Genomic DNA, 25,614 nt, shown 5'->3' with positions numbered 1-25,614 from the left:
ATTGGAGAATTCAGTACAATTTCCCCCCTTGTGAAGGGGAATAACATGGGAGACCTTCCAGATTTTGGGTATGTTTCCTTCAGTGATGGTTCTATTAATGAGAATGGAAATGGGATAGGCAATGGATTTGGCTGATATTTGTAGATATTCAGCGGGTAGTTGGTCTGCTGAAGGAGAGCACGGTTTTAGTTTTAGGAGAAGGGTAAGAATGTATGTTGTTGGGACAGGTTGGAAGAGAAATGGAGGGGGTGGGATAGTGTTAGAGTTGGATAACGTTAAGTTATGAGTAGATAACTGACTGGCAAGAGTTTGAATGGCCTCAGTGAAAAAGGAATTAAAGGCATTAGCAGTCTGCTTGGGATTCTCCTGGTCAGTGCCTTGTGGGTTTGGTGTGGTGGATTGACCTGGGTGTAGTAATTGGTTAATACTTGCCCAGAACTTTTGTGGTTTATTATGGTGCTCATGCTGGAATTGTAGGTGTAGTTTTTTTTTGTCAGACAGTATAGCTTGTTTAATTTTATTTCTTAGTTGTCTAAAGTTTTGTTGGTCTACATGGTTTTTGGTTCAGCGGTATTTAGCCCAATGCTTGTTTCTGAGATGAATTTGTTGCTTGGTTTCTTTTGAGAGCCAAGGGGCAGATTTAGTTCTCATTCTTATAGAGCGGGTTGGTGCATGGTGGTCTAGTATGGCTAGGAATTAAAGTGATTAATAGCTTCATCCAGTGGGAGGTGTTTCAAGGGGGACCAGTTCCATGCTCTAAGTTCTCTTTGAAAGAGATCTGGGTTAAAGGTTTTTTTGGTAATTGTTGGAGTGGGTAGACTGGTTTTAAGCCTGATGAAATAGGTAAGTGAGTGATCACTAATGTCATCAGGGAGGGTTCCAGATTCATAGGGTTTGGGCATGGTTATTGATGAGTATCCAGTCTAGGGTACTTTCCTTCTTATTAGGCTTGTTAATCCTGGTGGGGGAGGTAATGGTTTGCTTAAAGCCAAATAGGTTCATATGGGTGGTAGGGTGGATATTGCTACAGCTCTTCCAATTGATATTTAAATCTCCTAGGATTATGGTTTCTTGGGGTAAGTTTTGAGATAACCAACAGAGGGTATTTTCGACAGTGGTAATGTTACCAGGAGGAAGATAAATACAGATTATATAGATGGATTTGAATCTGTTAAGTTGTAGCTTGGTAATAAGAATTTCAGCATTAGAGTCTTGGGGCGGTTTGTAGTCATAGGAAGTAATCTGTAGTCCTGATTTAAATAGGATAGCTATTCCACCTCCCTTTTTAGCTGCTCTATCTAGCCATAAGATATTATAACCAGATGGGATAATTTCATTGTCTTTAGTTACATGTTTTAACCATGTTTCTGTTAAGCAGAGTATGTCAAAAGAGTAGATATCCAGGAGAGCATGAAGTTGTGCAGTCTTATTATTTAATCTATGTATATTGAGGTGTGCTAATAAGAGTGAGTTTGGAGGTTTGGTGAGGGAATGAAAAGAAAAAGTGCTGGGGATGAGGAGGCGAATGGTAGTTGAACTTGTTGGGCCTGGGTTAGGGTGAATGCCTCCATCTTGTAAACATAGAAGTAGTATTTGTAGTCTAGGATTTGGGTATTTGTTATATAGATTAAGTGATTTCCTAGGGTTGTGAGAAATATATCTAATGTGGACTGTCCAATGGTATTTTGCTAGTAGATAGCTGGGTGTAGCTGTAGTGTTAAAATGCTTAGAAAAGATAAGTAGAGGAGGAGAGGTAGTTAGTTTATTGGGGGAATTAAGGTGTGGATGTAAAGGGTATTCATAAGAGGTTAATAAGTAGGCAATTATTAAAGATGGTAGAAGTATGAGTATGAGTAAGCTTTGTAAGTGTATTGGGGAGTGTTGCTTATACATTTGGATAGGTAGGTTATTAGGTTCCTGCTATAGTCACAGGGTTATACTTGGTGTGGAAAGATGTAGGTGGTAGGTGTAGTGGTATAAGATAGGGACTGGTATGTGAAAAGAGGGAGTTGGAGTTAGTTGGCCAATGGAGATGGATTATGTGATTTGTGGGATGGGGAAGGGGTGTGGTTAGGTAGTATAAGTGTAGGACCACTGGGGTGGGAATTGGGGTAGGGCAGGGGAGCAGAGTGAGCCCGCAGGGCGAACGGAGAGGGTAGACCCAAGTAAAGAAGGCAGCAGGACAGAAAGTGTGAAAAACTATCAGTAAGGTGAAGGTAAGTACAGAGAGTGGTAGTCAGGCTGATTAGAGGTGTGCTTAGGGGACTGTGTTGAGGGGGAGTAGGGTGAAAGTCAAAGGTAGGTTGGGCTATTAACAAGCAGTTAGAGAAAAGAAAGTGAAAAAAAAACTAGTCATATGTTATGGTGAGAGAGATTGTGTGAGGAAGAGAGATTATAAGTGGGTAAAGGCTGCCATCTAGTGGCCAAATCAATTATGTAGAGTGAGGAATCACTATAGGAGGTAGAAAGGTGTAAGGAAAGGAAGAAATGGGCCGAGGTAGGTATGGGGACATTGGCTACAGGCTTCTCAAGCCGGGGTCCTATACTAGCTTCTAGTAAGTGGTAGAGCAACTTTACATTCGCAATAAATTAGGATTAATTCCATATAGCATACTTTCTTTAATTCCTTTCCTATCACTTCAGGGAGAAGGTAGGACTTTCCTGTTGGGGAAGTGAGTCAATCTTGGAATAATAGATTCTGTAACTGTTCTTGGTTGTCCAGGAGGGCAGGGCCAGTAGGCAGAGCAGAGTAGGTAGAGAGGCAGAAAAACTGAAGAAAATAATGAGAGGAGATAATTGTAATTCAGATACAGGTATAAACAAACAGAGGTTAACAGGTTAATCAGCTATTAAGGAACATACACATATAACTGATAAGGCAGCAGAGAGTCTAGATATAAACAACACATATGCTTCAGATATCATACTCTACACATCTAGACATTAAAATCACTTTTACAATATGCATAGCAAATGTAACAGATGCTGTTAAATGTGCAAAGTTCTTCAACTAGCAAAGTATCCCAGAAAACATGCTTTTTCACACAGATGCATTCTCAAATTTAGGCAGGTTATACAATAAAACCCCTAAAAACAATTGGACTGGGTATAGGCAGATATGTAATCTAAACGGGGGGGGGGGGGGGCATGGCTCAGTCTATATGAGCGAGCAACCTTCTGGTTTAACCTTTGCGAAACCCAGCAAAATTGGGCTGTGAAAGGGAATATCTGATCAACAGGGGCAATTGGGACACTTATATTTGGGTGGGAACAGGATTACTACTTATGTATAGATACATTCAAGGTGTATGTAATCCGTTTAGAGTGAGCGTCAATACATTACCATGTTTAGTTCAGTACAACAGGGTAGATACGCTCATTACACTTTAGTGCTGCTGGTGACGAGAGACGCCAATTGTAGGTTATGTGATGAGGTTATTACTTCAATTCAGCATGTGGTATTTCCCACGAATGCAGCTGGTAAGCTACAACTGTATTCGGGTTTGTAGTTCTGCACAGAACATTAATATTATGGGATAAAAAGGGTGGCGATGCACAAGTATTTCCCACTAACGGAGCTGGTAAGCTAGAACTGGATTTGGGTTGTAGTTCAGCATAAAACATTAATAATATGGGGTTAAAAGGGTGGCGGTGCACAATCATCCAGAGAGGAGTAGAATGCTAAGTCGCCACTAGTGCGGCTGGTAAGCAGAATAGGCACAGCCTTGTTAGTCACAACGTGGCTGGGATGGGTTTATCACTGGATATTGACTTTAAAATGGGATAATCGCTCCTAGGAGTAAAATTAGGTGCTGCCTTGTAAGCAGCAACTTGGGTTTTAGCCAGGCTGTTGTAAAGTACCGCTATTACATTTAAAGAGGGACAATGACTCGTTTTATGCTACAGCAGCTGGTGAGCGAAAATACAACAAGCGAGGGTATGTCCTTGTATGTAGAAGCTTAGCCTGGAGCTGTAATAGTACTATTCTTAAGATTACCTTCTGAAAGGTATCGCTCACAAGTGAAACGCTACTGTGACCGGTGTGCAACAGCAGCAATAGAGAGACTATCCATTAGAATAATGACCTAGTGGGGTAACATACATTTGCAAAGTACAGGCAAGTATTAAAAGGCTCACAATTACTCACTTAGATCACTTGGAAGTAAGTGAGCTTCAAAAGCTTAGGAGTAAATGAGCTTCAAAGGGACTGGCACATGTACTAGTTTGGTCGGCTACGACGTGGAAGTGGTTAGCGACATGAAACCGACACCGGGTAGATGTTGGAAAGCTCTGTAACCAGATAAATCCTTTACAGCTATGGCAGTGGAGATTAGAAATTAGGGTTTGATTCACAAGTAGTGGTGCAGCGTTGTGCAGGTTACAAAGGCAACGTATCACAATTGCAAATACCTCATCTAGCAATGGCAGCAGTACTGTGGACATTTAGACCTGCAGGTAATTAATCCCACAACACATTCAGTGCTAACTCATTTCTATAGCAAACACTAGACAATGTACTAGTAAGCACTTCAATGATACATTTGACGGGTACACATTCTATGAAATAAACACTAAACACACACAATTATTAACAGGGCTGGAAATGATATGCAAGTTCAGATAATGTTTTTAAGTGCTGAGCTGCCAGCCCTGACGCACAACCTTCAACGAAGGTACGCCCATTCACGCAAAACTTTGTAAGATTAAGAGCATCACACTTACAGGAAGTATGAGATAGCAGGCCAGTAGTGCACAGCAACCATGACCAGATCCAGGGGTTTAAAGATGGCGCCCTGGGGAAATTGATCCTTATGATAGGTAAGGGTGGATGCAGGTAGGGAAATAGGGAGAAGTTAGGTGAGTGTGGGCAAATGCAAGCTGGAAGACCGAGCTCAGCAGAGCTTAGATAGTGAAGTTATGCAAAGACATTAGAGTCAATTTACTTGGCTGGATTGGAGAACAGGAGCAAGGAGCAGGAGAAGTACATTGAGGTATTAGGGGTCAGGGAGATGGGGAAGGCAGTATGTGGAAAGTATGATGAGACCAAGGTTGAACTTTTGGCCACAATTCCAAAAGGTACATTTGGCGCAAAAAACGCATTCACCAAAAGAACACCATCCCCATGGTGAAGCATGGTGGTGGCAGTATCATGCTTTGGGGTTGCTTTTCTTCAGTTGGAACTGGGGCTTTAGTCAAGGTGGAGGGAATTAAGAACAGTTCCATATACTAGTCACTTTTGGCCCAAAACCTTCAGGCGTCTGCTAGAAAGCTGAAGATGAAGAGGAATTTCACCTTTCAACATGACAATAATCCCAAGCATACATCCAAATCAACAAAAGTATGGCTTCACCAGAAAAAAGTGAATGTTTTGGAATGTCGCAGCCAGAGCCCAGACCTAAATCCAATAGAAAATCTGTCGGGTGACCTAAAGAGGGCTATGCACAAGAGATGCCCTTGCAATCTGACAGATTTGGAGCGCTTTTGCAAGTAAGAGTGAGCAAATATTGTCAAGCCAAGATGTGCCATGCTGATAGAATCCTACCCAAGAAGATTGAATCCTGTAATTAAATCAAAACGTGCTTCAGCAAAGTATCAGTTTAAGGGTGTGCAAATGTATGCAACCAGCTTATTGTACATTTTTTATTTTTTATATTTTTTCCCCTAACAGATTTGTTTGTTTTTTTAATTGTACAGGTTATAGGTCACATTAAAGGTGGGAAAAGTTTTGAAATGATTTATTGTGGTCTCATTTTCTTATATCACAAAAGCCTGGCGTGTGTGGGAGGGGAGGTTTGCCTCCACATCAGGAGGTGCAGAGGGCCCCCCCCCCTCCTTTCCAGAGCTTTCTGTCTTTTTTTTTGGCTTCTCGGCACTCAGCATTTTGAATACCAATATTTCAATTGGAAGTTGGATTCACCATATTACACAAGCACTGAAGTCCTTACCTCACAAGTACACATATGAAACAATCATAGTATACGTGGGTATAACTGACTTGAGACATACCTCCTTGGACTGTGAATAGACTTGATGGACATCCTGGAATATGCATCTGAAGCTGATATTGACAAATCTTTGAAAAGCATCCTAACAGCACCAAAAGTAATGCCACGGTACAAAGAAAAGATTATTGTTTTCAACAATTGGCTTAGCTTTTGGTGTCATTCAAAGGGGTAAAAATATATAGCAGTATGGGGGGAAATCGTATAAACAGTCCAAAGTGCTTTGTTAGGGACTGACCTGCACCATTTTCTCCAAGGCTTTCATATATTGGCAAAATCATTGTCCACCCCATAGTGTTTTTAAGGCAATAACAGTCTTCTAAAACTTCCAGCATAACAAAATAGAATCTGTATAACATTAAGGTATTGCTGTTCAATGCTGGGAGGCTTAACAAAAAACTCTGCTTCCTAAATGCCCTCCTTACTCTGAATAACACTCATATATGCATCATCATCACAGAAACCTGATTCAAGCACAACAAAAGCACTTCATCACATCACATGAAGGCACTAAAGGTAGGTGTGTTTCCATATTCTTAAAAAGCAAATTCACCTACAGACTTGCTAGACAAGATAACAACCTTGAAGTTCTCCATGTTCAGCTTACTATTAACAAAACCCCTTATCATATCATAGCTAACTATAGGACCTCTTCTATGTTCCCCTCAGGTAAGGAGTCCAATGCCAAACATCATTTTCAAGGAGACTTCAACTATCCCTGCATAACCTGAGAGACGTATACATCATCAAACATGTATACCCAAAAATTTCTGGACTTCATCAGTACAAACTCTCTGGACCATGCCATACCACAGCTGCTCTTCCTAAGCTAAAAAAGGAACTCCTAACCCTGATCAAATCAACAAAACACAGATATGTGGTAAAAATAACCACCCAGGTGAAGGACATCCACAAAGCCTTCTTGACCATGTTAGAAAATGCAAAACAGTGCTCATCACTGTGCACTGCTAATAGTAAATGATATTACATACATGGACCTAAAGCACATTGCCAAGGTACTAACAGACAAATTTAGCTCACGTTTCACCTCCCTGTCCTCTCCAATATTCTCAGATCACATATCACATCTACACCTCCTCCTCAAATCTCTCAAGAATGAATCCTTAATATGCTATCTAAGGCCTATACCTTCTATTTGTTTGGTGCCAGACAACGTACCAGGCTGCTTGTTTGTCAACCTGAAATATGACTTGTTTGATCACCTACAGAAGTAATTCAATGTCAACCTCAAAACAGGCAGCATACCTCAACCTGGCCGGATGAATAAAGGATAGCAACAGTTATTCACTTGCACAAAGGTAGGGCTTCAATAGACCCATGTAATTATAGACCCATAATCCTGGAAAGCTTCATTTATTAAGCTATGGAAAGGATCATTATGGAACTAATAAATCATGATATAGGCAAATATAGATCACATACAGACTCTCAACCCAAGCCATTTCAGATTTGTCAAAGGCAGATTCTGCCTACTTAACTTGGCTAACTTCTTTGAAAAAATTTTCTCTGGCAATGGAAGAAGGCAAATTAGTACACACTACATATCTAGATTTTGCAAAGGAGTTTGACTCCATCCCTCACTCAGGTATTATTAATAAACTCTCCAAGCTAAATATAAAATCTCTATGTAACTCATTGGATAGCAAATTGGCCCACAGATAGAGCCCATTAAATATGGGTGGGCAGCTCTACCACCTCCAAAAGAACTGCCACTAGTGGTTTACCCCAGGGTTTAATCCTTGGGCTACTTTTTCTTGGCCTTTACTTCTTAGAGTTCAAAGCTAATATAAAGAGTTTGTGACTAACCAAGTTTGCAGATGACTGCAATCTTAGTGCCATCAAAAAACTTCCCAGGGGACACTATGATCCTCCAAGAGGGCCTATATCAATCAAACAGCTAGCATCAAAACTACAGAGTAAAATTGAATGCCAAAAAATGTATAATTGTATCCTTCACAAGCATGAGTTGTAACCACCACATTGACAACACATCTCGAAAATTGATCCCATAGTCAGGCATTTGGGAGCTTATGTTGACAATGAACTGTTGTTTGATCATCACGTATCCACTATTATAATGTAGTCTTTTTTCATTGTGAAAGTTATATCTAAAGATATGGCATCCAGGTCTAGGGATGTAATCAGTCCACTGCACTTGACACTACTTAGGCCAGTCATCGAGTATAATGCCCCTTTTGGTATGTACGTGCCCAAGCACTTGTCACAACTGGAATGACCAAAATGCTTCTTCACTAAGAAAATGAAGGACCTAAATTATAAAGACCTTCTCAAAGCCTTGTCCCTCTTCTCAGTATTATACATGCTATTGACAGGCAGCCTCCATCTCACATAAAGACCCTCAGCATACCTTATCCTGTCTGACTTATTACACATTTGTAAGTCCACACCCACTCAAGGGATCTTAATCTCTTCAGCAACATAAAGGAACACGTTGGAGGGATAGGTATGTATCAGAGAGAATTCTCTTTCTGTGGAATCATCTTCCACTCCACATAAAGCAAAGTACTTTCACTCAGTTCAAACATAATTTGGATGAATGGATGGTTAACTGTAAATGCACCCCTAGTTTAGCACCCCTTGTCTCTCATAGAGAGGGACAACATGTAAATGACCCAACATATTTTAGTTCTGCCCATCTCTTTATTTGTACACAAAATATAGGGGTAATAAACTACCCTTGGAAATGTAAGGCTATGTTTCTTAAGACCCTCTCAAATTAATAGTCTAGTAAGCATCTATGAACCTGTAAGATATTATATGGATTATTGTATCCAGCTATAAACAGGTTAAATAGAATGTTAGATTATGGAATGGGTGTAAATGGGCATTATCAGGATGGTCAGCAGACTGAAAGGGTATTCTAATGATAAAAGTCTGGAAAGACTGAGGCTCTTGTGTAAGAAGTTATTGCAGGAACTGATTTGGATGCATGGTTGCTTTTACATGCAACTTATTCTGTGCTGATTTTTATAAGTTAATAAGTCTTCCATTATTATCAAGTGTCATTTAATACTTAATGCTTACTTATTTTGGCTTGTGTGTGCTAATTTATACTTAAAATTTGCATGCATTTTAGCTCAGCTTACAAATATAAAGGCTCCCTTAGGATCATCTGGCTTATCTGGACAACAAACAAAGTAATAAATAAAGCAATGTTGTGATACTGCACTTCAGAGAAAAGGATAAAACAAGAAATCATATCTAACAGATTGCAGGAGGGGGCTGGCATGTGATGTTAAGAAGTCTTTCTTTACAGAAACAGTTGTAGCCAGAAAAACTGAGCTGCATTTGGTGCTAGATTGCTATAGCTCAGAAGGCTTTGGGAATACTTGCACCAGATGAAGACATGGGAGTAAGTGTGAGGGGTAGCTGCATGAGAGCTCACTATGCACCTGTGTAGCTCACATGAATTATTAACCTTATCTGGCCATGCTGATTTATACAGCTATAAGCTTGCGTTGCCAACACAGTATTTTAGTGATGCCGGGTTGGCATAACTTTAAAATATAAATTAGAAAGCACTGCATCATTTATTTATTTATTTATTTACTATTTCCTAATGGGGTAAGTGGGATGGTCTGAAGACCCTTTTCAGCCACAATCTGAATGCACATTTACAATGAGATTATGTTCATTCATGAAAGTTTAACAAAGTAACAAGCATACATGCAGAAGGATGTGACAACATTGTTTATAGAGCATACAAATATAAAATAAAGTTTAAGGAAATACTAGGAACATTGTTCGTTGTTACAGAGTTGTAAAACAATATTATTAAGACTATTTACACTATATACAATTTTAAGATGAGGCTACTGAACTACAGGAAGGTACTAAATGAACGGCAAGAGGACATATACCAGACAATAGCAGACAGAGTTATCCCTAGAGCTGATTGTGAACAATGTAACCTACACTAAGGCTGAAGATACAGCAAAACTACTAGCCAATAAACTCAGCTCCGAAGCTGGTCCATAATGACAGAAATGCTTGTTTAAAAAGAGGTCTGCTTAATATAATTGTAGCATCTTGTGTATTTCATACAGAGAAAGCTTGGCCTTTCTTGAGAAGTTTTCTTTCCATGAGTACACAATAGCGCAGTTTTAATATTTTGTGAAGTAGGGTTTCTAGAAGAGAGATTGCTTGTTCAATGACTGTTAGCCATTTTAGCCTCCATCAGAAGCTACATTGGTGAGTTCTACTGTCAACAAGAAGGGTGAATCTGCATATTTTGTTTTCTGTGATTTGAAGTAATTTGTGTATTGCTGGATGATCATAATACAACAAAGAGGCTACAGTACTGTTTGGCATTAACAATCCGTCTGGTAATGGCGCCACAACAAAGAAAAATTACTGATGACACTATGGCCCTAGCAGTGATTCAAGTGGCATTATGGGATTACTGAAACACAGGTGACAACTATAGAATGCTTAAAGACATGGGAGTCCCACTACAGTAGTATCCGTGAAACTGTGCTTACCCACCAAAGTAAATTATGTGGACTAGTGGTATCTATAACATGAGAGATGGATGATGGCGCCTCAGTATCACCACTAAGAATGTATCAATATCAGTTCTATGCTATTTGGTATCATGGCATTTATAATGGCATAATCAATGACTCTGAAAAAGGGAACACAGGATCTACAGCCAGAGTCAGGTTTCACCACAAAGTACTTGATGAGGTAGACAGTAGCAGTACTGTGGTGTATTTAATGAGATTGAGATGGCACTATTAGTCCACTGATGAAACTGGCCAAACAGTATGCCATACTGAGGCTACAATGAAACCATAAACAACACTAATGATAGCTATACTGCACATACTGTTACTTGAGCAATTTGTATATGATGTTGTGGTATTGGGAAAGAAATTTGGCACAACAATGGACTGATATCTTATCCAGCTCTAGTTCTCTACCTTATACTTGTTGAGAATCAGGATGGGCACTGGCTCCCCCAAAATCATGGATAAGATAAAGCAAGTATTATAAAGTGAATGAATTATCCAAGCATCGAACCAAAAAACCAAAACAGTGCAGCCACAACACCAAGTAAATCCAAGGATATCCACCAGCACAGGATCCGGAGACTGTTACAGAAAAGGCAACTCTGCAGTTCAGCAAAATAGCAGTTTAATGAAAAAATAAAATAACAACCAAGAGCTTTCGCCCGGTACTCTACCAGGCTTTTTCAAGGAAACACAAATACATTTGCACATTGTCCTTTTAAATGATAAAAATCATATCAGCTGATCCACACTTCATTCCTTAATTAATTAATTAATACAACGTCATACATTCCATATAAATTTAGTTGAATTTTATATGGAATGTATGACGTTGTATTAATTAATTAATTAAGGAATGAAGTGTGGATCAGCTGATATGATTTTTATCATTTAAAAGGACAATGTGCAAATGTATTTGTGTTTCCTTGAAAAAGCCTGGTAGAGTACCGGGCGAAAGCGCTTGGTTGTTATTTTATTTTTTCATTAAACTGCTATTTTGCTGAACTGCAGAGTTGCCTTTTCTGTAACAGTCTCCGGATCCTGTTCTGGTGGATATCCTTGGATTTACTTAATTATCCAAGCATACTATGACTGATAAAATGATGAAGTCACCATTTGCCTGTGGATGAAACTAAAGTAGCAATATGTCAAAGTAAGTAAGACTGTAGTTATCACCAAGAAATTATAAAAGGGATACATAGTATCACAGCACACAGACTGGCACTGATTCATAGGTTCATAGGTTAGTACTAAGCTAACTGCCCTTGCGAGCCATTTTAAGCCTAGCCAATTATCCCTTGTGAGACTCAAATCCTGCTCCTTGTGTTTGTAAGGCAAACACCTTAACCATTAGGCCACCCTCCCAACCCCTTAATAACAGTATTATCTTTGAAAGTGGAGTGTTGTCATGGTGATGTCAGTGAGGAAGGGGAAGGTACCCTCTTACTGTCTGTAAGAACTGAAACAGTACCAGAGAGACAACTTCCAGAATTTGAAATGTATCATTAAATTATATGCTAGAATGGGAATGGTTACACACAGTTGTCCAAAAGAATAAGAATTGCACCTTCCATGTTATTATCTGTTAGAATGTGAATAATTTTACAGAGCTGCCCATGAGAAGAACAGTAGTGTCAAAAGCACACACATTACTTCCTCCGCACATACCACTTAACACACACATAGACCTTCTTATGCCGAGGCACTTAAAAGAATCCTCTCCAAACTTCAAAGACCTCTAAAGCCATCAAACTAACACCTACCCTCAGCAAGCACTAAAGCACACACCAAAATCAACACCTAACACTACATATAAGCCTACACAATGATCTCCCAAGAACAAAGCCCATAAAGCAAGCAAACAGTCTACCTAGTACTTTTGTCATAGGGGATTCTATTATACGACACACGGATAGTCCTCTCACCAGGATGGACAAGGAGAAGGTAACAGTTAGTTGCCTGTCTTCAGCCAGGATCCACAATATCACACAGGCACTCAGGTTCTTCTAGGTTCAACAAACAAATGACTGGTGCGAAAGCCACAGATTAAAACTCAATGCAAAGAAATACATTATACTGCCCTTTGGAAAAATGCCCACCCAAGCTATTTATTTCATCAATAAAACACCCCTAAGAGTTGACCTGATAGTTAGGGATCTGGGAACATATGAAGACAGTAATCTGGTGTTTGACCAACATGTAGCCAAGATAGTAAGAAAATCATTCTCTGTCACTCAACTCATAATCAACGGTATGGCATCCAGGTCCAAGGAAGTAATAGTACCATTCTACTCAGCCCTTATCAAATCCACCATTGAGGAGAATGCCACCTTTGGCATGTTCCTACCCAGGCACTTGCAATAGTTGGAATGCCCTCAAAGGTTCACATGGAGAATCCAGGGTATGCATACCAAGTCCTATACAGATCGCCTTAATGTCCTATCTCTCTACTCAGTCTCTTTCAGGTTACTAAGAGACGATCTATGCCTAGCATATAAGGCATCCTCAGATCCAGCTCTGATGGATCTCTTGCACATCCACAAGACAAACAAAACCAGAAACACTAGATCAAAGGACCTAAACTTTGACTGCAACATAAATAGAACTTGCTGAAAAGACTGATATGTGTCTCAAAGGATCCCCATGCTATGGTATTAACTTCCCATCTATGTGAAGCAGAGTTCATCTTTGATCCTGTTCAAAACAAACCTCAGTCATTTGATGGGAAATTGCAAATTCACTCTCAGCCTGGCTCCCCATGTCTCTGATGGACAGAGATTGACAGTAAGTAAATTAAATCCCATCTAACATACCCTACATACATATAACCCTTAGCTACCACCTTGCTAACATACCATGCCATATAGGCATCCAATCAACTTTGCGACAAAACTGAGTTGGGTTGCTTGGCTTGGCTTATAAAGACCCTGATGGTCATTAGCTTTGTATGAACCTATGAACCTATGGTACCTGTGAACTTATGGTCCCTGTGAACCTATGGTACCTGTGAACTTATGGTACCTGTGAACCTATGGTACCTGTGAACCTATGGTACCTGTGAACTTATGGTACCTGTGAACCTATGGTACCTGTGAACTTATGGTACCTGTGAACCTATGGTACCTGTGAACTTATGGTACCTGTGAACCTATGGTACCTGTAAACTTATGGTACCTGTAAACCTATGGTACCTGTGAACCTATGGTACCTGTGAACTTATGGTACCTGTGAACCTATGGTACCTGTGAACTTATGGTACCTGTGAACTTATGGTACCTGTGAACCTATGGTACCTGTGAACCTATGGTACCTGTGAACTTATGGTACCTGTGAACTTATGGTACCTGTGAACCTATGGTACCTGTGAACTTATGGTACCTGTGAACCTATGGTACCTGTGAACTTATGGTCCCTGTGAACCTATGGTCCCTGTGAACTTATGGTCCCTGTGAACTTATGGTCCCTGTGAACTTATGGTACCTGTGAACCTATGGTCCCCGTGAACTTATGGTACCTGTGAACCTATGGTCCCTGTGAACTTATGGTACCTGTGAACCTATGGTACCTGTGAACTTATGGTGCCTGTGAACATATGGTACCTGTGAACTTATGGTACCTGTGAACCTATGGTACCTGTGAACCTATGGTACCTGTGAACTTATGGTCCCTGTGAACATATGGTACCTGTGAACTTATGGTACCTGTGAACCTATGGTACCTGTGAACTTATGGTACCTGTGAACCTATGGTACCTGTGAACTTATGGTACCTGTGAACCTATGGTACCTGTGAACTTATGGTACCTGTGAACCTATGGTACCTGTGAACTTATGGTACCTGTGAACCTATGGTACCTGTGAACTTATGGTACCTGTGAACCTATGGTACCTGTGAACTTATGGTATTATCTGTTAAAATGGAAATCATGCAACAGATTTGTCCATGAGAATAGAAATTGTACCGTTTTATTAGCTGTTGGAATGGTAACAGTACAATATAGTTTTGTGGGATCCTTTCACATGGAATCTGACCATCAGCTACTAGAGCTCCTTGTATTATGTCATGATCCCCACATCTAGTTTAAAGTCCTTCTTCCTCTAGATTAGGTCCCACAATCCCCAGGATGGGGTGGGAAAGGGCTTAGGATCTCCAGGTGTGGAAGGCAGAGAGAAATAAGGCCACCTGCAATGTCACATTTGCTGCTCATGTTAGGGTTTTTTACAAGGTGTCCTAACTACCCCAACATGCTAGACTATGTGCTATGGTTAGCATGTAATGATACATTTATTGAGCCTCCCTTGCTTATGTGTTGACATGCCCATCACTGCCCATTGACCTAGTATGATGGCACATACCATTACTCCACTACATGACCTTGGTGCACCCCAACACACCCCACACCCCAGATTCTCCACTCTGAGCAAGGCATGCAGTCACTGCCATTTTACTCTTCCTTCCCCCTGTGTTGTATTCTCCAGTATCTGGGCTGTTATATGAGCCTGGGACATTTGGGTCACAGTTGGGCCTTTATCTCTTCACACTGAGAGATAGTGTGATGGTACCAGATATTTGCCTATGATGACAAGAGTGGTGCTAAGGTATTATCCTTGAGCACTGGCACCACAAAAGTTACTCTGTATGATTCAGTGGAGTTTTATGATTGGTCAGCTTTTGCAGGCAACATCCAAGGTATTCAGGAAGGTGATCAGGACCAAGACTGACCACAACAAAAGATGTGTTGTATGTTAGAACAGGTAAGTGCAATACTCTTGCATCACCTGTATATTGAGTAGTTTCTGTGGTTGTCAATAAAAAGGGTTATTCAGCTGTACGAAAGCAACCAAATAATCCCATTCCCTTAAGTCCTAAATTTACTAAAAGGAAGCCTGCACCATTCATAATTTGCTGTAGATGGGTAAGAAAGCTTTAAAATTATTGTCTAGAGCTTCTTTTGATGATCAGTCTGTGCTGGCTAAAGAAAGAGCAATGGGAAATCCCTGGTGTTTTATATTTCATAATGCTTTCTTTTACATGATTACATTAAGTCATGAAAGGTAGCATTTTCACTGAGTACTAGGATATTCACATTGTGCATTGTTTTAATTAACCCCCCCCCCACACACACACACCTACCAAACACCAGCTGTTGCCTGATTGGTTATCTCATTTGCTCCCCGCTTACTGCGGAAAGCCACCATCTAGGCAGTCATCAGGAATTTGCTTGTATGATCCTAAGCCCTCCCCTGGCAGATGATGAAACATTTGTATACATGGAGGACCTGGTATGGCTTGCTCTGTCACCATATGCATTCTAGCACATGCCCTATGAAGTCTAACTTGCAAATGTGGCTTGGTCGGGCCACATGCATGTGAGTTTAAGAAATAAGGCTATGCTACATTGGTCTCAGAAATGGTACCCAAGCCATAGTACACTCAGTCTCTGAAATAATGCCATGTTGAATTGTACACAGAAATGGCACAGGAGTCTAGCCAGCCTTACATACATACATACATATAAATATTTCAAGCATGGGCATTAATGCCCTTTGAGTTTGCCAATATACCAAAACACTTGTTCCCATAATAAGTACCCAGGCTGTTCTTAAAAATATCTACTTTAGTACTTGCTTTAATGTAATTTGGTAGTCTGTTCCATGCATCGGCTACTCTATCAGAGAACTAATTAGTACACTTGTCATTCTTATAGAATGTTCTACATAGGTTGTCTGATGATTCTCTAGTATTTTTTCATAACCCCAAACATTCCCAGAGATAGTTGTCCCTAAATGCCCTATATACCTGAATAAGATCTCCTCTTAGAGATATGTATAATAACTTAAATTTTCACATCCATGGATTCCCTTGGCATATTTCTGCTATGCTCTTTCCAGTTTACTCATGCTTGTTTTCTTATAAGGTTTCCATATTGTTATTCCATACTCAGGTTTGGGTCTAATGTAACTAACAAACAATGACATCATTATTTCTGATTTCCTAGACTTTATAAATCGTTTTGTACAACCTATAGTTCTATAACTATCATTAATCAATTGGTTGACATGATTAGAAAAACTCATAGCTGAATCTACCCATATACCCAGGTTCTTAAATGAGTCTACAGTTTCAATCACTGTGTGCTGTATTAAATATTCACCATTCAATTTATGTCCCCCAAATCTCATATGCTTAGTTTTTCATGTATTTATCAGCATTTTATTCTCCTGTGCCCATATGTTCAATTTAGTCAAGTTATTTTGCAGACATGCCTTATCTGTAACACCTGTAATCAGTTTACCCAATTTCAGGTCATCTGCATATAGACTGTAGAACACCTCAGATGAAAAAGTTAAGTCTGAAAGATACAATCTAAACAAGTAAAGACCTAGGACAGCACCCTATGGGACACCCTGACTGTAACTAAGGATTTCACTTGTCCAGTTGCTGTATGATACTTGCTATGTCCTATTTGTAAGCCATGCAGCTATCTATCTTATCAAGAGTACATCAGTACCTAGTTGTATTAATTTATTGATAAGTGTTTTGTATATGACCCTGTCAAATGCTGAAGTTAAATCTGTATAAATTACATCACAGCACAATTTTTCATTCATAGCTGTTATTATATTGTTATAGAACATCATGTTACAGGTGGCAATAGATCTGTTTTCAACATAGGCATGCTGATATATGGCTTTGAGTCCCAACCTATCCAGTTGTGACAATAACTTATCCAATATTACCTTCTCCATTATTTTTCCACAACATGAACGTAGACTTAAGGGTCTATATGACTCTGGGTTTGTCCTACTCCCCTTTCCCTTAAAGACAGGCTTAATAAGCGCATGTCTCCAATCTTGACGAATCTTCCCATATTTATATGACCGAGTGAATAATAGATATAATGGTACTGTAAGTTCTTGCTGAAGTGTTCTCAGGTCATTGTTACTAATTCTGTCTCCTCCCTCTGCTTTGTTTGGATCCAGTTTGTACAGTTCTTTTTCAATGTAATCTAATTTGATTCCAATATCTGGAGTTACCTGGATGTCACTCGGACAACCTACCACCCCTTTTGTACAGCCAAACTGTTTTGCATAAGATTTTGTAAATATACCTATAATTTGTTGTGTCTGAGAAAAAATTTTTGAATCTGCACACAATTTATCAGTTTGTATGTCTTTACTCCTTCCACATCTTATGTATCTATAAAAAGGTTTCCTATTATGCTCAATATCTTTATAGAAATTTTCTTAAATTTTTTCTTGATCTTGTCGCACACTATGCTTAATCCGTTAGACCAGCTTGTTTATTTCAGTTTTCAAAGTTGTAGTTCAACCTCTCTTCCATTTCTTATATTTTTTGCCTCTCACCTTAATCAGATATCTTGTTCTTATAGAAATATATCACCCTGATATTGTAAGCCTAGATCCTGAAGTTAAACATTTTTTTTTATTTTTTGCACTCAAACAATTTCTCTTTCAAATCTTTTCACATTCCATCTGCAGTTTTTCCACTGAACACCTCACTCCAGTTAGTTTTACATAGTGACTGTTTTGCTTCCATATAATCTGTAATTAACCTTCTGTGCATTGGCTTAGATTTCAGTTTGTCAGAATTATCTAGCAATAAATTAACCTTTATAACCCCATGATCACTGCACATCAATGGTGTAAAACCTGACTTGAAGTTACAGTAATTTCTTTGGGAACACAAACAATGTCTAGTATGCTCCGTCCTCTGTTAGGTTTTTTTACAATCTGAAGCAATTGTTGTTCCTGAATATACACTGTGAATAATTTCCTTACTAATGTTGTTGAATCAATATTATTCCAGTCTGTTTCTGGTAAATTTAAGTCACCAGCTAATATTATTCTTCCCTCCTGTGTTTCATGCAAGAAATGGATGAATTCCTCTAGGTCATCTACACTTGACTTCAGTGGTCTATGCACTCTAATAATTATTATATATATGTTCAAGGGTTGTCTTTATTGTCACAGTTGCACAATCTGCAGTATTGGTGTTATCAATGGGCATGTAATAATCACAGGTATCAGAACTATCTGTAATCCCCATCATAACACCTCCACCTCATTTTTTGTTAGAATGTCTGTTACAATAAAAACATTTATTCCCATACAGAACAGGTTTCCAGTCATTGTTCTTTAACCATGTTTCACAAACAATAACAACATCAATCTTGTGAGAACGTAGCAAATTTTCCAATAAAAAAAATAAAAAAAAATGTTATTAATGCTCCTAGCAGTAACAACCATCAGAGATGCATCAAATTTTGCTATCTGTGAACTGTTAAATTTTCGACCTGGCAAAAATCCTGCCTAGTGTTTATTGATAATGTTGTGTATCCTTCCAGATGTATTAATGATGCCACACTGTGCTCTTTCTGCATACTGAAAATACTGTAGGATCATTTTATTAAACTCTGTAATTAAATACCGCAACTACTTTTAGTCTCTTTAAAACTGCTGGATTATATATTCCAGTCTCAAATAGATTCTGTAGTGAAGTCTTTAGTTCCCAGCAATATAGCATCAAGCACATATCATTCCTGCTTTAGTGAAACTAGGGAAAAAAACTACAGCATCAGCAACAGCATCATGGCATTACTGTGTCATATTCAGTGGTGCACCAACATTACATTCACAGTATCATGGCAGTACTGTGTCATATTCAGTGGTGCATCAACATTACATTCATAATATCATGGCAGTACTGTGTCATATTCAGTGGTGCACCAACATTAAATTCACAATATTGTGGCAGTACTGTGTCATATTCGGTGGTGCACCAACATTACATTCACAATATCATGGCAGTACTGTGTCACATTCAGTGGTGCACCAACATTACATTCACAATATCATGGCAGTACTGTGTCATATTCAGTGGTGCACCAACATTACATTCACAATAACATGGCAGTACTGTGTCATATTCAGTGGTGCACCAACATTACATTCATAATATCATGGCAGTACTGTATCATATTCGGTGGTGCACCAACATTACATTCACAATATCATAGCAGTACTGTGTCATATTCGGTGGTGCACCAACATTAAATTCACAATATCATGACAGTACTGTGTCATATTCGGTGGTGCACCAACATTACATTCACAATATCATGGCAGTACTGTGTCATATTCAGTGGTGCACCAACATTACATTCACAATATTATGGCAGTACTGTGCCATATTTGGTGGTGCACCAACATTACATTCACAATATCATGACATTACTGTGTCATATTTAGTGGTGCACCAACATTACATTCACAGTATCATGGCAGTACTGTGTCATATTCAGTGGTGCACCAACATTACATTGACAATATCATGGCAGTACTGTGTCATATTCGGTGGTGCACCAACATTGCATTCACAATATTATGGCAGTACTGTGCCATATTTGGTGGTGCACCAACATTACATTCACTATATCATGGCATTACTGTGTCATATTCGGTGGTGCACCAACATTACATTCACAGTATCATGGCAGTACTGTGTCATATTCAGTGGTGCACCAACATTAAATTCACAATATCATGGCAGTACTGTGTCATAGTGGTGCATCAACATTACATTTACAATATCATGGCAGTACTGTGTCATATTCGGTGGTGCACCAACATTACATTCACAATATCATGGCAGTACGGTGTCATATTCAGTGGTACACCAATATTACATTCACAATATCATGGCAGTACTGTGTCATATTCACTGGTGCACCAACATTACATTCACAATATCATGGCAGTACCGTGTCATATTTGGTAGTGCGCCAATGTTACATTCACAATATCATGGCAGTACTGTGTCATATTCAGTGGTGCAGTAACATTATACTCACAACAACTGTAAGACTGAGAAGGGCACGTTGATTTTCTCTATGATAAGGGGTTTTGTGTAGGACCATGGTGCTGATGTAACTAAGACTGGCACAACAGCCTATTCAGTGTGAAAGAGAATGGCACTGTTTTACATGAGACTGATGTGTCACCATGGAGGGAGGTTCATCACCATATCAGAAGATGTAACCAGTTCCAAAAACACCAGTGAGTGTCACAAGTCAATCTCAAGTGTGCATGGAGTATAGCAAGATTTTTAACATGCTAGTGTCTGAAAAAGTTCAATATTAAAAAGATACAGTTGTGCAGACCAAACAAATCACACAATCCTTATGTAGAGTTGATTGCCATTTATGGTTTATGGCAACAGCAGCACAGCATAATTCATTTCCTTTAATCAGTGGTGGCTTGCCTGCACCAACATCTTCTTCACCTTTCACCCACCTGCAACAGTCATCCCAGTTATCTATAGGCTAAAGCTATATATACAAGTGATACAGAAAGTAGTATTCCAGTGGAAAACTGTCTAGAATATCAGATTGCAAAAGTTTTTTGTACCCTTTTACACAGCGCTGGCTTTTAGAATGAAGCCAGCTGCTGCGCAGATCTGAGATCTTTTATGTCCCAGTACAAGACAATAAAATATTCAAATTATGAAACTTGACAAAGGGGAGGGGTGGTTATTATGTAATATTGGATGTACACAGCCATCATGTTAGATTTGTTGAACAGTGGTATGAGTTATTTTTAGGTTTCATGGAATGAGATACAAATGGCTTATAGAAAGACTGAGATGGTTTTAAAGGACAACTTTTTGAAAGGTATGATTGATAAAAACCTATATGATTTACTTACAGCATTAAAACCTGTTATTTCATCTATTTTTTGGATACCAAAGACTCACAAGAATCTTCTGGATCCCCCACTTAGACCCATTATGGCAGCTGGAGGTTCCAAACCTACCCTTTACTGTTTTTGTGAACAGGAAACATAAATTGTTCCTTAAATCTTAAAACCATCTTTTGGTGGATTCTTGGAACTTCTTAGCAAAAGTGGCCGAAGAATTCTCTAGTCCCCACCATCTGTTAATAACCATTGACATTAAGGATTTATTTACGGTGATCCCTCATGTTTTGGCTTTACAATGGTGTGGAAATATTCTCACCTCATCTAAGTTTTTAAATACCATTGACCTTAGATTAGTGTTGGAATGTATGGAGATAATAACTTTATGAATTTTGAGGGGAATATTATAAAGAGATTAGTGGAGTTGCTATGGGGGCCACTTGCATTCCTGTTTTTGCCAATATGGTACTTTTATATTGGGAACAAGAGTATGTTTTTAAATCCGCCTATTTTCAATTTATCATTCTGTATTTACATTTTTTTGGATGAAATCTTTCTCATTTGGAAAGAGACTAGGAATTAAATGGACAAATTTATTATTTATATTAACTGAAATACTGACCTTTTGCAATTTACAAGCAATGTAAGTAGAGATGAGATTCATTATTTGGACGCTACATTGGTTAAGGACTTAATTAAAGGGAAGTTTATATCTAGACTTTACAGAAAAGAGAATTTCTCAAATTCCTATTTACATTATACTAGTGACCATCCAACTCATCAGAAGAATAATATAGTTAAGGGACAGATGGTCAGGGCAGCTCATATGACATTTGTGTATGATGATTTGGTAAAATAATCAAATTATATTGAGGAATTTCTTTGTAGAACATGGATACTCAGGACCCTTAATTAAAGATTTAAACAGTGAAGTACTAAAAGCCTGGGGTACCAAATTTGTTCCCTTTTGGCTACAAACACATCAAATATGGTTGGTATGGATTGATTTGAAGACCTGGCATTGAAGAATGAGATGGTCAGGGTGAAAGCTGAAACCAACTGGTCACTCATTTTGAAATTTATCAATGATAAGTTTAATATTCAAAAAATTGTTAGTAAATTTTGGGACCTGTTTTCTAAAATGCCCAGTGGTTTACCAGTTTTCTCAAAACTCCTTTATATACTCATAGAATAGGTTTTAATATTAAAACTTTCCTTGAAAAGGTTGTATTGAGAAATTATTTATTGCCAATCATAGTTTAAAGGGGACATATAGATGTGGCATATGCTATCAGTGTATATACATAGTACGTTGTGGAGAATTGTCTTTTCCCAGTATACGGGAAATTTTTAGGGGAAATAGATATTTTAATTGTTCTACTAAAATGGTCATATACCTGGCTTTCTGCCAGATATACTTCTCTTATTATGTGGGCAAGACAGAATGTGCCCTCAAAAATAGGGTGCATGAACATATGTACAAGGTGATGAAAAATAATGAAACTAATGCTATTTACAGGCATTCAGTTCACTGTATTCAGAGCACATTTTCTTTTTGGGTATTGGAACAGGTAGATCCCAACCCCCACAGGGGACAATGGAGGGTTTACTTGAATATTGGGAATTAGTCTGGCAGTTGCAACTCAACCTTTTCTATCCCACTAGGTCTCAATGACCAGATTTCCTTAGCTTCTGTTTTGAAAATGAGAGCATTAACATTATAAGATTGAATTAATGGGTGGTATAATGTTATTGTGACTGATATAATTCCTGTTCATGTATTTTAAATATTATATAAAATATGATTGTTTAAAAACAAATATGTAATGTTATAATATTTATATAAAAAATATGGGTTTTGATTGTCTGAATAATGTCAGGTTTAATGTAATAGATTTTTTAACATTTGATATTTATTATTTTCATATGATCAAATTTTATATGTGAATATATTAGAAGTAACAAGTGGACTGTTACTTTCAATTTTGGGGAAGTGATAAAATATTCTGTCTTCAATTGAACTGTTTATAATTTTCTATAAATATAATTTTTATTGAAAAGTATGTATTATTCTGATGAAGTCTTATCTAAGACAAAAGCGCTTAATAATTTAATGAATCTTTGATCTCTTTTACAACCTTGGAGTGTTTTGTGTCAGTCTTTGGTTTCACAGAGGCATTTCTTTGGTCACCAGTGTAAGACAATAACCCCGTCCTATGCTACATTCACCTCCATGGCCCAGTCACTGTTGCAGTCACTCTCACCCCATGCTATAAACAGTGGTTACTGGATGTGCTGTCTTTTCCTACTCAGCCAGATCACAGATGACCTAGATATGTGCTTGAACCTGAGTCCCTGACATGCTGACAGAATTTCACTAGCTCTTCTGAGAAATCTTGCTCTGTACTTTAATTCTGAGTTTTATCCATCTCATGCCACCATTCATTGGTTATACTCACCATATATTGTGACTCTTCAATTTGTTTTCTTCTGCGTCTTTTTTGGCGCACCTGTAGTGTTATACAACAAGGCATTAGTACCTAAATATATTTTAATGTATTCAACTATACATAACAAGAGAAACATTGCAGTTGATTCATTTAAGAACTACTTGGCCTTCTAGTCTAATTCTTGCATAATAGACAACTAGCAAGTCCTTGTTCACTGACATTGCACGCCATCTTACACTTTGGGAAAGTTCCTTTATGACTATCATGCCTATTCTTGAATTCTACCTCGGTTTTTGATTCCGTAAGTTCCACAAGGATAGGCTGTTCCACAAATCTACAACTCCATGTAAGGAAAATATTTCTTCATGTCCCTTTTGAGCCACTCTCTCTCAGTCTTCAGCTCTCACCTCCTTGGGAAGTAGATAGACTGACAGGCTTCCACCCTGAAAAATGCACAAATGGGTCACAGGGCACTTACTTTAAACAGAGAATGAATGGGTGGGGCTCTCACACCAAGGCAGGAAGTAGTGGGTTAGTAGAATAATACGTAACAAAAGAATAATGTAAAGCAGTTATTGACATATACAACACGTATAATAGTTGTATCAGAACACAGCTTACATATATATTTAGACACGCTTTTCAGCAGTCAATGGAAAAACAGGTAAATGGGTGGGTCATAGTGAAGGTTATATTCTTTGCTGACTGGAAGAAGAAGAAAAATTGAGTTATAAATCAGGAAGGAAAAGTGGAAGTTTAGTATTGTAGTTAAATGATATTACCTCAATGTGGAATACATGTAGCACAAATACGAAGATTTCCACATGTGGTTTTGCTGTGATTCTAAAAGTATAGAAATTTGTTATGGGTCTTAGTTAATTTGGCAGTCTATTCCCCTCTGTGGGAAGGTAAAATCTCAAAGTCCTGTCACTTCTGTTTGAACTGAATCTATTAACATTTAAAAAGTGTTGGCTACTTGAACATACTTTCCCACTGGGAGTATACTATTTTATCAAGGGATTTAGTGCAGGGTAAGGTTGGGTATGCATTAACTTGTGTGAAATAATTGTAGGTAAGTAGTACAGTTTCTTTTCCATAGTCATCTAGTTTATGTTTTAATACTGTGCACTGGTGCTTAAGTTTTTTTCTTAGATCAGCTGTGAATTATGTGATTTTATAGTAAGATGAGGTCACATTAGAAATTGCGTTTTTATTTTTTCATTTGCAATTACTCCACACGGCAGCCTATGCAAAAGTAATGTTTCAGCTATGTTTCCCTTGAAGAAGGCAATACAAAGTTGTTTATTCTATACAGAGCTCCTACTTTTGTATGAATGTCATGTGTAGCTATATCAATGTGTTCTTTATAGCTGAGTTTGTGGTCAGTTGTAAACTCCCAATCATTTTCATGTTTGTACTAGCAGGATAGGCCCTGATGCTCCATAGATTGTGCAAACAGCTTGCTGAACAGTTAAGTATTACTCAGGCTAGTCCACAACAATGAGTTTTGCCTTCACTACATTTAGAATTAATGTGTTTTGTTTTATCCACATGTGAAGTAAGTCAAAGATTATTTGAAGGTCTCTAGGGTTTGTGTGCCCTTAACTGAGTATAGTAAGGTTGTATTGTCTACATATCTCAATTTAACTTTTTGTGGAGATGAGTTGTGTTGGTATCAACATTTAAGGTTACTCTGATGTTTGTTGTCTGTGTAAGGAAGATTTTGTAGTGTCATTGAATGGTGGAGGCATGATTCTGCATGTAGTTGTAGGCATCCTAGGTTATATACCCCTAGCACTGTTGTACGGCATCCACGGTTTTATAGTCCTGGCATCAGCTGATGATTTATAACATCAAAGACTATTGAAAAGTGTAAAAAGGCAGCACCTGA

At 38.4% G+C, this 25,614-nt stretch overlaps 1 protein-coding gene across 1 annotated transcript in view; it reads right to left on the bottom strand.

Annotated features, from left to right (window-relative positions):
- LOC122812221 overlaps window positions 1-25,614 on the bottom strand; it is a 459,827-nt gene that overhangs the window by 64,667 nt on the left and 369,546 nt on the right. Inside the window, exon 6 of the mRNA XM_044084564.1 lies at window positions 23,733-23,783. Coding sequence (XP_043940499.1) covers window positions 23,733-23,783 — 51 coding nt within the window. The remainder of the gene's footprint in view (window positions 1-23,732; window positions 23,784-25,614) is intronic.

The sequence above is a fragment of the Protopterus annectens genome, chromosome 9.part0 (genome assembly GCF_019279795.1).
Source record: "Protopterus annectens isolate FY-2018-M chromosome 9.part0, PAN1.0, whole genome shotgun sequence".
NCBI lineage: Eukaryota > Metazoa > Chordata > Ceratodontiformes > Protopteridae > Protopterus > Protopterus annectens.
This window is presented reverse-complemented; position numbering and strand designations above follow the sequence as displayed.